The 15,521-nt window shown below is 43.5% G+C and overlaps 2 protein-coding genes across 2 annotated transcripts in view; one reads left to right on the forward strand and one right to left on the reverse strand.

Annotated features, from left to right (window-relative positions):
* Positions 1 to 619: 619 nt before the first annotated feature.
* star2 (steroidogenic acute regulatory protein 2) lies at positions 620 to 5,068 on the forward strand. The gene is made up of 7 exons (XM_030098194.1): positions 620 to 697; positions 809 to 916; positions 985 to 1,130; positions 1,240 to 1,398; positions 2,671 to 2,855; positions 3,537 to 3,630; positions 4,976 to 5,068. The coding sequence occupies exons 1-7, from the start codon at positions 634 to 636 to the stop codon at positions 5,066 to 5,068; spliced, it is 849 nt and encodes a 282-aa protein (XP_029954054.1). The 5' UTR covers positions 620 to 633.
* A 1,470-nt stretch (positions 5,069 to 6,538) lies between these two features.
* The window catches only part of adamts14 (ADAM metallopeptidase with thrombospondin type 1 motif, 14), a 39,678-nt gene continuing 30,695 nt past the window's right edge, over positions 6,539 to 15,521 (reverse strand). Inside the window, exons 13-22 of the mRNA XM_030097603.1 lie at positions 14,947 to 15,080; positions 14,081 to 14,204; positions 13,822 to 13,902; positions 11,548 to 11,711; positions 11,285 to 11,450; positions 9,703 to 9,835; positions 9,307 to 9,514; positions 9,068 to 9,197; positions 8,230 to 8,313; positions 6,539 to 8,123 (exon numbers count right to left, since the gene is read on the reverse strand). Of these exons, the coding sequence (XP_029953463.1) occupies positions 7,573 to 8,123; positions 8,230 to 8,313; positions 9,068 to 9,197; positions 9,307 to 9,514; positions 9,703 to 9,835; positions 11,285 to 11,450; positions 11,548 to 11,711; positions 13,822 to 13,902; positions 14,081 to 14,204; positions 14,947 to 15,080 (1,775 nt within the window). The 3' untranslated portion in view covers positions 6,539 to 7,572. The remainder of the gene's footprint in view (positions 8,124 to 8,229; positions 8,314 to 9,067; positions 9,198 to 9,306; positions 9,515 to 9,702; positions 9,836 to 11,284; positions 11,451 to 11,547; positions 11,712 to 13,821; positions 13,903 to 14,080; positions 14,205 to 14,946; positions 15,081 to 15,521) is intronic.

Raw genomic sequence — 15,521 nt, forward strand, 5'->3', positions numbered from 1 at the left:
AATTCAAACTTTGGCCATTCACATTGTCTCATATCCATAACCTCATGAGCGTGGTTACCCGACCATCTCTGGGTTTCTGGCCTGTTTTGCAGTCTGCATGATTTCCCTGGGATTGATGGTTTAGTGTCTCATAAATAAATTTCGAATTAATACATTAAGCAGCAACATTCAAGCATCCTTAAGCCATCACCCTGAAAATATAATACATCATTTGCACTTGAAACTATCACATAATCGCATTGATTCCTAAATAGTGGACTTAATTATTGCACACAGGTTCAGAGGTTTGAGGGTCGTTCAAGGACTCCCTTAATCGCTTCAGCCATGCTGGTTAAACGTGGCACGGTAATGCCTTCAAAGTCATTTCTGACAGTAGAGAAAATCTCCTCTTGATGTTTTGAAATGACACAAAACTGCATCACAGTGAGCTTCTGCTTGTGAGACTTCTCTCCCTGTATCTGATCCCGTGTTTTAGTTAATGAAGCGCTTGTCGAGCGTGGCCTTCAGGACCAAATCCAGAGCAGGTGCTATCTTCTTCTCTGGCGCTTATCTCCTTGGAGTGTCCTTCACGGGCCATATAAAGGGGAGCGATCCATTCCACTTTCTTTGCTGTCACTGCCGAAGACAGACGACATGCTGCCTGCTGTTGTAAAGCTCTGCTGTGGAATCTCCTACCCACATCTGAGGAGCATGGCAGGTAAAACCTTCTGGAAACGTCTTTTTTTTTAATACCTTCTGCCGTCTGAATAAGAGACCTCAACAAGTTTTTTTTTTTTTTTTTTTCATCCAAATCGATTGAATCCTGTAGGACTTCAACGCACAGCTGTGGCAGTGATAGGCCAAGAGATCACACGCCTGCAGCGATGGGCACAGGTCCAACAGCTCACAAGGCAACAAGCTGATTTAAGTTACATCGGTAAATTACAGCCCTTTTGTTTCTGATCGTTTTTCAGTGCTATGTGTTTTCAAAAAAACACTAAAAAGAATCTTTTGCAGAACCCAAACCAAAGAACATCAAATCCGTTCCGGTGAAAGAAAACCACCTGTATGTGCAGCAAGGTCAGGAAGCGATGAGGAGCGCTCTCAGCATCTTAGAAGACAAAGAAGGATGGAAGGTTGAGATCACACAGGTAAGGTCTGACGGCGGATGTTCCTTCAAGTGCCACACTGAAATAGTCTGAGCCAAAGTGACCATCGTGCTGCGCGTATTTATAAACCCTGTTTGCTTCTTTTCTTTAGAGCAACGGAGACGTGGTTTGCAGCAAAGTCATGCCCGGGGGCAGGAAGGTCTTCAGGCTGGAGGTGGTCCTGGAGGCCAGCGTGGAGGAGCTCTACGACGTCCTGTTTGTCAGGGTGGAAGAGATGCACCAGTGGAACCCCAGCATACAGCAAATAAAAGTGAGCGCATCATGTACTATGCTCATAGTCATAAGTTGCACCAGCAGAGCTTTGTCATGGTGATATTACACAGAAGAAATGTAAATTTGAAACAGCAATGTGTGAGGAAACCGCCATGGGACAGTGAGCTGCCTGATAAAATCAGTCCTGATGAGGTTAGAATTGAGGCGGACAGGCTGTTGTAATCTCAAACGCAGGATCGGCCAAAAGAGCCATTTTTACTATTTTTCATCAAATTAATTTTCTTTTTTCTGGGGCTGAAAAACATGTTAATTTTCTGAAATGAAGAAAAAAAAACCTTTACCTTAACAGTTTGCATTCATGAAATGTCACAGGTACAATTTAGATATATTTTGTTCTAATTTAGCTTTGGTGCCATTTTTATTTTATTTTTTTCATCGGTTTTCCCTCTTTTTTCATTTTATGCATCCTGGATATTTCAGCTGTTTGTCGCTGCTCTGCATTTTGTAATGGTGTTTGTAGTTTGGGCTTTTTTTCTTTTACTCCAAAAAAAAGGAAGATCAACAGTTTTAATTATTTGTAATTTGATCATTTTATCATATTATTTCTTTCTTTTTTGAGGAATGTTTTAATAATTGAGTCCATTTTTATCAATTCCAGTGATTCTGGATGAACAGTTTTGAAAAAGAGAAAACACACTGCTATCAGACGGGATGGGATTTTACATTTGCACCTTTGTTTTTTTAAGGTTTTGCATGACAGACTAACTGTCAGATGGAAGGAGAATGATTCTGGAGGGCTTCATGGAGCCTTTGCTGGATGTATTGGGGAGGTTCTGGAGGAAAGGTCGGTTGTCAAAACGGGCAGCTGGAGTTTGCGTATGCTGAGGTTCAATGAGGTCTTCAGATAAAGGGTAGTTAAAGATGCAGAGCGACAGCATCACCAGTTGGGGCCGTGTGGAAGTACGCACTTGAGTTTCCTCTCACACTATACAAAGATGCATTAGATGCTAATTGATGACTGGAAATTGCCTGTAGGCATGCCTGCCTTCACTAATAGTCAGCTGGGACTGGATCCGGCAGCCTGCAGCTCTGAAATGGGTAAAGCGGCGTGACGGCGAGATGAAAACACTGATTGTGTTGATAGTGGTTCAGGTGGGGAGGAAATTCAAACTGAGTTCCGTTGGTATTATGGGTTTAGAATAAATGTATATTGTGTTGTTTAATGAAATATTGAAAATATTTGCAGTTCTTGCAGATTGTGTTGCGTTTCCCTTCTGAATGAAGCTGATTTCTCTTCCTCTGGCTGCAGGTTTTGAAACACGTTGGACCAGAAACAATTGTAACTCATGAGATATCGGCAGAGACGGCGGGGAACCTGATTGGCCAGAGGGACTTCCTGAGCGTCAGACACAGCTGCAAACACAAGGCGGGCATTTATCTTGGAGGAGCGGCCATTGAGCTGGAGTCTTTCCCGCCTCAGACGGGCTTCGTGAGGTACAGGATCCTCTGCGGCGCTTTACAAATCATCATGTTACAGTGTATGTGACAGAGCTTCGAATAAGGCTGATTCCAATCGTTCAGATACAAAGCAGCCAGAATGAAAACAGAGACAGAAAAAAATGAAGCTGTGTTGATTCCAGCTGACACTCTAATCTGACCTGACAGCATCTTTTAATATCAGTGGCCTTAAAATGTCTGCTTTCGTATCGCATGTCTGAGAGATTAAAAAAAATGCCTTATTAGGCAAATGTCAGAGGGTTTTGAAGAGTATGAAAACAAAAGGAATATATCACAAGCTTAAAAAAAAGCGGAGGCAGTTTCTTTTCTGTGCTGTGATACATTGACTGACACTGGTCTTGATGTTCGATGCTGTTTAGACCTGTTAGAGTCGTCATCTGGCATTTTCACTGTGCTCATTTTATTGTGTGAGCGAGTATCAGTATAATCTTAAATCACCAGCAAACAAATCACATGACTCAACATAGTCCTCGACAAAAAATCAATGATTTTGTTGGGTTAAATCTCATCATCTCTCCATTTGTTAACAAAAATACAAAAGGGCCAAAAAAAAGTGGATTTGCCCTCTTTGGGCTATTTGAACCATTCTCTGCCAGCACAAACCCAAATTTATGTTATATAGACTGAGTTCTAGACTGATGAGTTCGTCTGTTGCAGAGCCAAGGATGGACCGACCTGCATCGTCATGCAAGCTCTGGACGAAAACACAACAAAAACACACTTCACATGGCTCCTCAATATGGATGTCAAGGTAAATTTAGAGATTTTTCAATATATTTCTCTTCTTTCCCGTTCTTTCAAGATCAACATGCCAAGAATTTGACAAATCTCTGTAATTTAAAAGAAAACTCTGAGTTTGGAGGCTCGTTATATAAAAGATTTTATTTCTGTGCACAGAAATATATAATCCACGTATGATGGGATGGCCTTATCAAGATAGAACTGGTTTTGTAACAAGATCCACACACTAGTAATGTGATTACAATCTGAGTTCAATGGTTATTATAAATTCAATTTATTGATCGAAGATATAATTTAAGTACTCCCTGGATTTGAAAGTTTGAGCTTGGAGTGTTATTTTCTTGTTACTTTTGTACAAATAAAATAAAGAATGTGAGATTTCATTGAAACTTGTCTATGTAAAAGCAATTTCATTTAAAAGCTTTTCTATCTAAATGCAGTTTAATGAGTAGGTAGACATGGTGCTTTGTTTTTCTTTTCTGTATGACCCTTTTCCAGGGCGCTGGAAGAAATAACTGTAATTTGAAAGTCTCTGCAATGTCACGCTGTTGAATGGAATGATATTTTCAGACTACTTAAATCAGTATGAATTAAAACTGTCGCTGTCCAAGTGTAAATCAACTGCATATTCTGTATATTTCACAATTTAAACATTTTTTTCCCGCACTGGATTGATGTAAAAGTTGTAAAAACACTACTTACTGCTCAGGTCACCCGTCCAGAAACACACAGACGACCAAAACCACGCAGTTTTTCCACACACTGGGAATTTACAATTAACCAATTAACATCACATGTGTGTTTTCGGACTGTGGGAGGAAACTGTGAGGCCAGAACCCTAACCACTACTCCAACATATGGCATGCTGGTTTGAATACCAATTCAACTGAGCAAGGAAATGTATTGACCGATTGAAGGATTAAACACAAAAAAAGTAGCTTATCTGAAATCGGATTATGATTTGAAGCATGTTTCCAAAATTAGCACATTGTCTCATGCGTACACTGCACATATTGAACCAAAAGAGTCGTGCATTGTTGCATTATTACAAATCCCAGAGGTTTTAAATGAACAATACGTGTTCTATTACTTACCACAACCATTCCATCATGCACTCAGTTCACCGCCATCCTTCCATTGTTAAGATGTAAGAAAAACAGGCAGAAATGCAGAATCCTCTGTGTCTGTTCATGTGTCTGTCAAACGAGACGAATGGCTTTCTTTATGTGGGGAACCGCATTTGCATATGAAACATACGTATCTCCTCCACAGCAGCAGACCACACACTAGACCACCAACTATACAATTCAGTGTTCTCACGAAGATAACATTTTTTTTTTCGGTTTTTTTCCCAGGGCTGGTTGCCAAAGTCCATTGTCAATCAGACTTTGCCGCGAGCACAGCTGGATTTCACCAGACACCTCCGCAGACATGTGAGCCTGCGCTGACCGAGGCGGCGTGACGCCCTCGACTGCAGCAGCACCCTGTCACCGCTCCCAGGGGAAAGAAAGAAAGACTGGAGGGAGTGTGGGTGAAAGTCTCAGCGCAGCGCCACCCTGTCAGACGGCCGGAAGAGACGCTCGGCTAATAGGCTTCTGCAGGCCGGAGCCGGCAGCCTGGCGCTCGCTGGGCAGAAAGAAGCAGGTTTTTTTTCTATAGGAATTAACGTCACTCAAACCTCATTAAGTTTTCCAGATTAGAAGACATCACCGTGTCTTTTCATGTACGTCTCCCTGCACAGAATTCAATAAAAGCGTGAGAATGCAGCTTCATCGCTTTGCTTTTGCTGATCAACAAACACAAAAGAAGAGACGCTGCAAATCATCACCAGTCAGTTTGAGTCCTTCCTGTGTTTATGTTCTCCTTATGTGTGCATGAGATTACTCTTGCCTCTGCCTGTCCGGCCTGACACAGATGACCCTGAGATGTCGATGAACACACAGGCAGGATGCTCCTCGCATTCACCTGTCATTATCTTATGCCTGGTTTGGTTGAAGTGGCGTAGAATGCATTAGTCTGTCACAAAACATCCGCCTTCTGTGCTTCCATAAGTGTTGCGAGTGGAAATGTACAGTATGTGTCAGTCGGACTCCAATCAGGAGATTGCAGTTTTGATCCCTCATCTCATCCTGCCCAAGTGTCTCTGAGCATTAAGGTGCACTGAACCTTAAAGTGCTCCCGGTGGAGGAGGAGCGGCTGTGTGAGAGCAAAACGGAACAAATACACTATATGTGCGAAGTGTCCGCTCATCTCAAGCTGGAAGCAAACCTCTACATTACTTTACCAAACACTATGAAGACCACTGTAGCTCTTAATGTAAGATCACACAGAGACGTATTATATAAAGGGAAGGCACATCCCTGGAAGCCAGAGCTTATTTTGATGAAAAAAAAAAACACCTAAATGGTTCAGTGAACACTGAGAATATTGAACCCGAAGCTGTAAGCTCATACAGCACTGCTGAAGCACAACAGAGTTTTGCAACATGAGCTAATGCATTTATTCAGCGTCCTGGTTTATCGATCCTCTCCAGCGGGAAAAGTGACTGAAGGAAAAACACAAACAGGCTCTATTCTTTCAAATGTGTTTTACTTTGTTCACCATACCACTTAAAAATTCAATAAATATTAACATTTAAAGCTTTCATTCACGTACATATATACAATAACTATACAATAAACATAATGGCGTTATGAACTGCAATGCAGGAGCGGTGTAACAGTACGACCAACTACAGTCTGTAGACTTACAGCATTGCATGTTTTCCAACGTTTCATAACTTGGAAATTTACACTATATACATTATTGTTTGGGAAAAAGAATGTATCAGTAACAAAAAATATCATATTGAGTGTTTATGTCTTTTTTCTTTCTGGGAATCTTTTGAGTTTTTAAAGCATGGGAGGACTGGCTCTCACAAAGACAAACAACGGGCACGCTACAGCGGGGTTGGCCTCCAAACAGCCGAGTTTCTTTCTTTCTTTTTTTTTTTTTTGCTATCAGTGAGGAAAATTAGAGGTTTTTGGATTTGACAACGTAACAAAGAGCACCGGGAACAGAGAAGCCGGGAGGCTCTCTGCAAGGAGCGATGACTGTAAAGTCAGGAGTGAGCCACCGGGATAATTACACCGCTGACAAGGGCTTTCTGCGAACAGACCGATGATCTGATTTGAGCATTTTAACAATGAATCACCTGTGAGCGTGGATTCGAGTTGTCAGAGAGGAACAGCTCCATCTTTTACACATGGGAAGATCATGGAAATCATTATATCTACAAAAATGCAGATAATAGTTTAAAGATTTTCAGATTTAGATGCTTCTACCCACAAAAGGTAGATCATCTTTTGTTGTAGTAATAATCCAATTTGCAATTTGACTCATATCACCATCAAATATGATGAGTATAGTTTATCTTCACAAATAATTAATGCCCAATGCAATTTAAAATTCTATGAAAAGACCAATTTAGTGATTTGAACAGGTTGGTAATTATTCTGGTGGCGCACTCCAGAATCCATAGCTCGCACAAGCACCCTCAAACACCGGGACTGTGAGCTCTCCTCACATTCACAATACAAGTTCAATAGTAGTTCTAATGCACTTGAGGAAACACAACAGACTAAGACAACTGTACACAGATAAAAACATGAATGTAGCAATGCAGTCATCACATTTTGAACGCGTCTTGTAGTCGTTTTAGTTTACAGCACCTTGGTTTTGACAACGTTTTTTTTTTTCTTTCTTTTTTTTTCTTCCTTCTCCCATTTCATTATTTGAAGCGCGGAGGGGAGAGCAGCGCCGCACGCAGATCACTCTGGAGGTTTTGATGAGGTAACCGTCACTGGTCTGGTCTAAGTTCACTGGTATGAAAAAGAAAATCTTCAACAAAAAAAACAATACAGAAATTATCTGCAGCAACGTGTGGAGCGACACAGATACCGGCGCCGGACGCTCACTGTTTCTGTGCCGACAGGGTCCTGTGGCTGGAGTCCCTCTCAGATCCTGCATCGTCCCTTCTTGACCTGGCAGCGACTGGGCCTAAAGTGCTGTTTGGACTGTGCTCCTTAGAGGCACCTCCACTGGAGTCTGCGGTGGGCCGGGGCGGCCCTGGAGGTAGAAGAGGCCCCGCGTCTGGATCCCCGGTGGGACTCCGGGGGGCGGCGGCGGCGGCGGCGCCCGGCGAGGCGGAAGCTTGAGCGCGAACGGACGTGGTCGGCGCCGGGGCCGTGGAGAGAAGCCGCCGACTGACGGCTTTAGTGGTTTGCGGTGCGACGGGCGTCGCAGTGAAAGGAGACGCCGCCTTGGTTGAGGCAGGGTGGGACGCGGCGGAGGTGTCGTGGTCGGCCGAAGGCGCCGTGGAGAAGTCGAAGTCGGGAATGTCGGTGGTGAGACCTTTCTTGTTGCAGGATTCACAACACAGCTTATAGTATCCCGGGATGGAGCAGTAACGGGCCAGAACCTCCATTTGACAGAAAATCGATTTGTCCCCGAGGCAGGGCTCATCTGGGAATAAATAACAAGAGAAGACATGGCTAGCAGCACAACTGAGGAGAGAAAAAAAAAAAACTGTTTCAATCACACGAGTGTGTCAAAAACGATATGAACTCACTTGATGAGATTTTCTGCACCGGGTTTTCAGGAACTCTCTGGAACACAGCTTCATCTTTCATGGTGGAGTTTTCTGCCGGCTGGCCTGGAGTGCACGAGCGACATCAAAGACAAGACGCGATTTTAATGGAAAAAATAAAACCCTCAACGGGAGCAACAAGAGCTGTTCTCTCCCAGAGAAACATCTGACAACCCGCTACTAAACAGCGAGCTACTACAAGTCTTCTTTTTGGCTCAACCACAGCTTCTTTGTGGAGAAAAAAACTAAACAATTCTAGAAGTGTAAGGACACAGAGACAAGGAGGCTCTGAGTTCTTATAAAATAAAGTGACAACATGAGGAAAAGCTGCAGGAGATGATCACTGCAGAGAGAAATGTTTTGACAGGGTTCACCGGGTTTATTAAAGGCAGAGAGCAGCTTTACGCTGAGGGTTGACACATTGGCAGAAGGCCGTCCTTGTCACTGGCATGCTGCGATAATGAAACACATCTCTGTATCTGATTTGAATAAGTTGCGCCAACGCGACGCCGAATAAAGGCTATTTAACAGCTCACCTGTTGGCTTTTGAGAACCTGCAATAAAAATAGTCTTGTTCTGGTTCGATTCAGCTGATGAAAGCCGGCTGCTTCTGAATCAAAGCGTCGGAAATTACGAGTTTTCTTCCATCTTTTGATGGAGGGTTTAAACATGCAGGATGGGACACATTTACCACCCACGAGTTGAGTCTGTCTGAAAACAGCTTCAAAGCAGATCCGGGTCTGCGTAAAATAGCAGGAGCAACAAAAAAAGTCAGCCTGTGATTCACCGAGCAATCACGCCGTGTGTTCGTGCGTCTCACCTGGACAGGGGCTTAATTTGCAGATGAGGACAGTTTCGGGCTTCTCGCCCTCGCACTCTCCTATTGTGTTGTCGCTGGCCTTGCAGACCACCTGCCTCTGCTGGATTCCTTCTCCGCAAGTCACCGAGCACTGCCGCACGCAAACACAAACACACACACACACACACGTCACGTCACTTTGCTCATGGTAATGTGGCCGGGCGGTTATAGGAAAAAGCCAAATATCAAGCTTTCTCCACCTGAGACCAGGCCCCCGTCCTCCACTGCGCCGGGCACGAGGTGTAGTTGCAGCCCCTCCTCATGTCCGGACGCTCCTCGGTGCAGTGCTTGCTGTGCACGGGCCTGTTGGTGCCGTTGTGCAGCGTCTGCATGCACTGCACCACTCTGGTCTGGTAGCCCAGCTTCCCGCAGGTCTTGCTGCACGGGGTCCAGTCGTCCACCACCCACCTGTCAGCACAGCAGGCACTTTGAAAAGGTTGGCATTCAGCAGCGTCGTAAACGGTGCGACTCGGGTCTGGATGGACATGCGGGCGGCGGAGTCATTATTTCCACCACGGATCGGATCGGAGGCATTAATACCCGCTGCTAATGGATATCGTTCTCAGGCTCACTTTGGATGTGTGAAGGTCACTCACGTGGGCTGGCTGCACTCCTGGACGTTGCAGCGCTTGCGGATCGGTTTGGGCTTTTTGCTGGTCTCGCAAAAGTTCCGGTGCACCAGACGGCTGTCGCTCTTCCTCCGGCACCCGTATTTCGTGAACTGTATGCCTGAGAACACACGAGCACGGCCAACACACTCAAGACAGATTCATAAAAACATGTACAATAATAATTCTGTTATTGAGGGACTTATGTGACAAAATGTGGAATTCAAACTAGATGAATACTTTGCAAGCTAGTTTATACTTGAAATCATTATATATCATCTTTGAGAGATTCAGAGGATTTCAGAGAGCTCTTATTAGGGTAAAAGAAGCTCTTGAATAGAAGTCTTATGTGTAAGTGGACTTCATATTAGAAAAAGAAACATACAGCACTCTCAAGAATAAATCAAATGTTCAACTGAGCGTCACTTTGCCTCGGATTGTGATTATGATGTCTGGGTTTGTGTGAGGGTATCTGGCACTCTCAAACATTTTGCGGAAAAAGGGATCAGACGTGTTGTGTAAAGAAAGCTGTCAGGTCCCGGTGGAGGTTACAGCATGTTAAAACCACCTCTGACAAAGTGTGAACAACAAGAAATAGGAGAGCATCAAGAGGAACAGTGAGATCAAGTAGAGGCTGTTGCTACTGTGGAGCCTCACGTCAGTATCCAAACACAAGAACAAAGAGAAATGGTTATTAGAATAAAAGTTTTAATGTGTAATTTAACCCAGTATAGGCCAAATAATGTAAGTCTGTCTCTTATCAACATAGATTGGAGGAATAGATCTTTAAATCATTGTGAGATATTTGTAAAATTAAGACGATGCAACAATAGTTTCCATTTGTCTGAACACAGCTGTGGTATCCCCACATTTTTCAATCAAACTCACTCTACCTGATTTAGCACACATAACCCTGAGATACAAAACCATATTTAAATGTGCTGTATGCACTATAACAGGATTTGTATTTTTGATTTCATTATGTTGGAGGATTTTATTTCTTAATAATGTAGAATTCCAAATTCATTCTTTTCGTGAAAATGGTGAAATATTAATGATTTCCTGCACTTTATTTTATGTAAATTTAATATAATCAATTTGATTTGAACTGACTTCACGCCACAAAAGTAACTTCTTTTTAAATGCCTTCCTTTGTTGAAGCAGACATATTCATTACTTTATGGCAGGATAGAAACACACGTGGCCTGAAGGTTCACCGGGTTTGTCGGAGTTTCTCCGTGCGTTTTCGTATCTCTCTTCTCTTTCTTTTTCCTCGCACAAGTCAAAGACATGCTTAGGTTAATTGGTGGCTTTAAGCCGGCTGCGGACACGAGTGTGAGCTCGGATAACGAGTCCGGGGTGTCAAACGTTCGATTGAACTCAGTCTGAATAAAAGGTGGACGGAATACAGAGTTATAGACTTGTCATGTTTCCTGATGTAGGTAGTCTGAGCTGTAAAGCGGTTTTCTCATTTTGGCACATGAAGACAGATTGAAGTTGTCTCTACATTGAACTGTATATGTGTTTTGTTTTCTTTTTTCTCTTGTCGCTCATGTACAGACTGGCATACCTCCCCCACACGGCTTGGAGCACTGAGACCAGCTTTTCAGGGCCCACTCGTAGGTGTCCAGCTCAGCCAGGAGCACGTTGTTATTTGTGATGAGCGGCAGCAGGTCCTCGTGTATGATGTATTTATACGTCAGGCTGATCTTTACGTCGTCTTCCTGGGGAATGACCTGCGACCAAGTAGACAGACCGTGTTAGAAACAACTGGAACGGATGATTATAAACTCCTAAAAATGGGTTTAGATGTGAAGGCGTGACTCCGCCCACCAGGACGACGATCCCTTCGTGCAGCGGGCCGCTGGTTTTCAGCGTCTCCTTCTCGCCGTCCATGGTGTACTCCCACTGTAAACCGTTCTCGATCAAAGTCTTCGATTCTGCGTCTTCGCTTTTTGCATTCAGTATGAAGTTTCCAGTGACTTGGTTCTTCACAGCTGTCAATGATGACAAGAGGAATGTTTTATTCAAATGTGTATGCACGGCATGAAAAAAAAAAAAAAAAAAGGGATCGACGCTCCTTTTCCAAATACGACTTTCCTCAAAGCAGAGAATGTGTCAGTTTGAGTTTAAAGACGTCTGCCATGATGGTTAGCCAACATGACTTCCTCCAACTTGTGCGCCATCTCTCATTCCCCGAGCTAATAAAAGCCAGAGAGAAGAGGAAGAAAAGGTTGATCTGATCCCGGCTCGGCGGCACAAAGAGCCACTATGAGCTTACAGACACGTGTCTGCCACTGGAGAGCTCCCAGCGCCGGGCTCAGTGCCTTTCATATGCCTGATAAATTAAATTTACTAGGAAATGATGACTTTGTCACTTGGTTACCTCAATTAAGATCCAATTAAAGGTTATCAGCGCTGCAGAGAAGTAAACAGAAAACAATTGCTCTTTTCAAGGCAGAAAAAGAGAAACACAATGTGAAACATCGCATGTGTGATTTTTTTTCCTCTCTCAGAAATATTCCACAGAGAGATAAATACACACCTAATTATCTCTGAAAAATAGATTAAAAAAAAAAAAAAAAAAAGTTTTTTCAAAGAGCCAAAAGAGCTCGGGCAGCTAAAATTATAAGGTGGAAGCGTGATTTTTGTAAGTGTGTCTTTCATGTTTGTTCTCTTCATTGTGATCGAGCAGAACTGATAATCAGCAGTCCCCAAAAAAACAAGACAAATACAGGAGAGACAACTTTGTCCATGGATTACACTCAGAATCATCTTGTGAAAACCAGGTAACATACTTTTTTTTTTTTAATAATACAAGACTAATATTAAACAGGGTCAGTAAAGTAACCTCTATGGTGAAATGGACTGAATACCTGATATAAGCAATGCTCTGCCAGCAGTGAGACACAAAGTGTGACACACACACACAAAGAATCTTCACACTGACAGGAGCATTATCGGTGTGAGCTGTTGTATGGATGGATGCTTTTCATGTTGATTACACCAATTGTGACCCAGTCCCTGCCATCGATCTGATCCACGCATTGATTTTGATGAGCCTGAGCAGAAAGAAGCTTTTGCTTCTTGCTCTCCGTTGACAGCAATAGATTACTTGTAGCTCATCTGATTCAAAGCTCGCAGGCTGTGCAATCAGAAATGCTCCTCTGCGTGGATCCAGCGGTTTCTTGTTGCCTTTTCTTCTGACAAATCAATCTGACCGTCCCGCTCTGATCTTTCACTGTGACAAGGGAAACCTTCAAGATGGCAGCGTCTGAACGTTCCACTGAAAGGGCATCCATGAAGCATTCAAAATCAAATATGCCACCTGTTTGACGTATTTTCCTGATTCTAAAGTTCAAATTGTATAACAGGTTCTCTCGTCTGCTGGCTGATCATGTTTCCTGAATACGTGTTTTCTATTCTGAGTATCATATGGCCTTCCAGAGCCTGAAAGACCTGCAGTGCATTAGTGGATTACGCAAGAGAGTGTGGAAAGGTTTCGAGGAATGAGGGCTTTGGCCCGCCTCGTTCCCACTGAAATGGACTGCACTTTGCAGCCAAGTATCGCTTTAATCTTTTCATACAAATATCATCAAACAAATAAAAAATAGAGGTGCACACACAACACGTCACACACCGCCTCAGAAGTCTTTTCATCATAACAGCCTCTTCACCGCTTCTCGTATCTTACGCAACAGCCATAACTACTGCAAATCCACAATAAACATTATCTCATCTTTTTCATTTCTCTTCTGCATTACATGAGTGGCATCACGTTGACTAGGCAGCCAGTAAACCGCACCACAGGAAAACTGTGAATCCTCAAACACCCTTAAGACCCCGGCTTTTCATTTTAGCCTTCACAGGACCTGATATAGCTGTGATCTTTGGAGGAGTTTACACACAGCTTTTCACAGCCTGGACTTGTTTTACTAACATCTGAGCAACAGGGGGAAAAACACCTTCTGTGAGGAGATGCGACGAACCACCGCGATGGCCGCTTCTTCCTGTTTTCAGGCCTTTTTCGCTGAAGATCACCGCTCCTCATGCCCTCAATGTGTCATTAAAATTTAAAAAAAAAAAGGGGGCGTGAGACAGACTCACCAATGATATGAGGGGAGGTCTCATTCTCTTCGATAACGATGTGGCGGGCTCCAATTGGGATGTCGAACATTTTCAGCATTCCTAACGAGACAAAGAGACAAAGCACGGTACAGCCGGGGGTCTCAAACAGCCAATTATCCCCAAATCAAAAAAAAAAAAAAAAAAAATTATATTCAGACAGAACGTCTGGCCGTGCGTTTGATGATGAGATGTGGCACACGGGCTGCGGCGAAGCACGGAAGCTCCAGCTTGTAATTACCGTTCTTTTTGGGGGTCTTGGTGAGCGTCAGCTTGACGGTGCGGCAGTGGGAGTTGTCCCCCTCGCAGACGCCGCACTTGTCCTCCTGCTTGTAGGAGCCCACCTCCTTGTCGCAGCCCACGTGCTGAGATGAAACAAAAGAGCAGACGGTCAGTCGGAACGGACGTCCGCGCCCGCCGAGGGCCGCCGTGGTGGGAAAACGGCCACAGCGCACGCCTGGGGTCGAGACACGCTGCGTTTTGGCAACACACTCAGACATAACAGGGCTGTAGCCAAAACACAAAGAGCTTCCCCTGCAACGGCGACATTTTTTGAAGTTATTTATTCTCTTCACACTGGTTTCAGTTCAAGGTTGAAACGAAGTAGGAAGCTTTTACAACCTTATTCAAAATAGCATTTAGTATCTGTTTTTGTCTTTGATAAAAAAGAAAACTGATGTTTGATGCAATTAAACTGATGAAGCTTGTTTTATTCAGAAGCTTTTACGCATTCATCAATGCTGAATATTTCCACGGGAAATATGTGAAGCTTCTATTTGAAGCTCGTTGATTTTTAAAGGTCAGATTTCCTTCTGGTGAATTTTTTGCCCTCTTCTGGCTTTTTCATAAAACCTCGTCGCTCTATTGAGAAGATCTTTTCTTGTGTGATAATGACATAGAAAAATAACACACTGTGGCATTATTGTCGCTTTCCACTTGAAAATGTTCTCTACATGAATGTTTGGCCTCAGTATTCTAGGAAGACATAAAAGCTGTTTATCTTTTCAGTGGAAAAAAAATGTCCTACGTCCTCAATAAGGCCGACAGCTTTACTCTGTAGAAAGTGCCAAACATGCCACAGTTTGAGTGTTTAACCGTCAGCCTTACCAGACACTCTCCTCGAGCACAGATGCTGAAGGGATCCGAGTAGCTGCACCGCGTCCCATCATGCATCACCTGGTTCATGAACACCACCTCGCCCGTCTCCTTCGACTTACAGCTCAGCTCACACTTCCGACCCTCTGAAAACACCACGACACACACTCAGATGGGGCCGCACAGCACGGCATTTCCTTCCAGTTGATCCAAATGACACAAAACTTGCTCGTTTTTTTTTTTTCTTTCTTTCTTTCTTTTTAAAAAGTCAAAAACACTTCATTTAGATTTAAGGATTGTTTGATGCACGGAGTTGGATAATGATCACAAGCAACTTTGAAGGATTTTCTGGTTTGTATCTTTTGAGGGAAGGTTTCTTGGCAGCCATTCTTTCCACAAATCTACATGCGGCAAATGAAAGGTTTTCCAGCGCTGTGCAGCACTGCGCTCACACACCTTGAATCAATCACATTTTTCTGAGCCTCTGGTAAAAACATCTGCAGGTCCCAGAAGGCTGATATCGCCTTCTTGAGATTAGATGTGCAAATGGTTCTTCCTGCAAATGTCATCTGTCGTCTTTCAAGCCC

The sequence above is a fragment of the Salarias fasciatus genome, chromosome 8 (genome assembly GCF_902148845.1).
Source record: "Salarias fasciatus chromosome 8, fSalaFa1.1, whole genome shotgun sequence".
Classification (NCBI taxonomy): domain Eukaryota; kingdom Metazoa; phylum Chordata; class Actinopteri; order Blenniiformes; family Blenniidae; genus Salarias; species Salarias fasciatus.

Coding starts and splice junctions, on each gene's coding strand:
- star2 (XM_030098194.1), top strand. CDS start 634: ATGCTGCCTGCTGTTGTAAAGCTCTGCTGTGGAATCTCCTACCCACAT. Junction 2,856..3,536: donor CCTCAGACGGGCTTCGTGAG/GTACAGGATCCT, acceptor CGTCTGTTGCAG/AGCCAAGGATGGACCGACCT. Junction 3,631..4,975: donor TCCTCAATATGGATGTCAAG/GTAAATTTAGAG, acceptor TTTTTTTCCCAG/GGCTGGTTGCCAAAGTCCAT.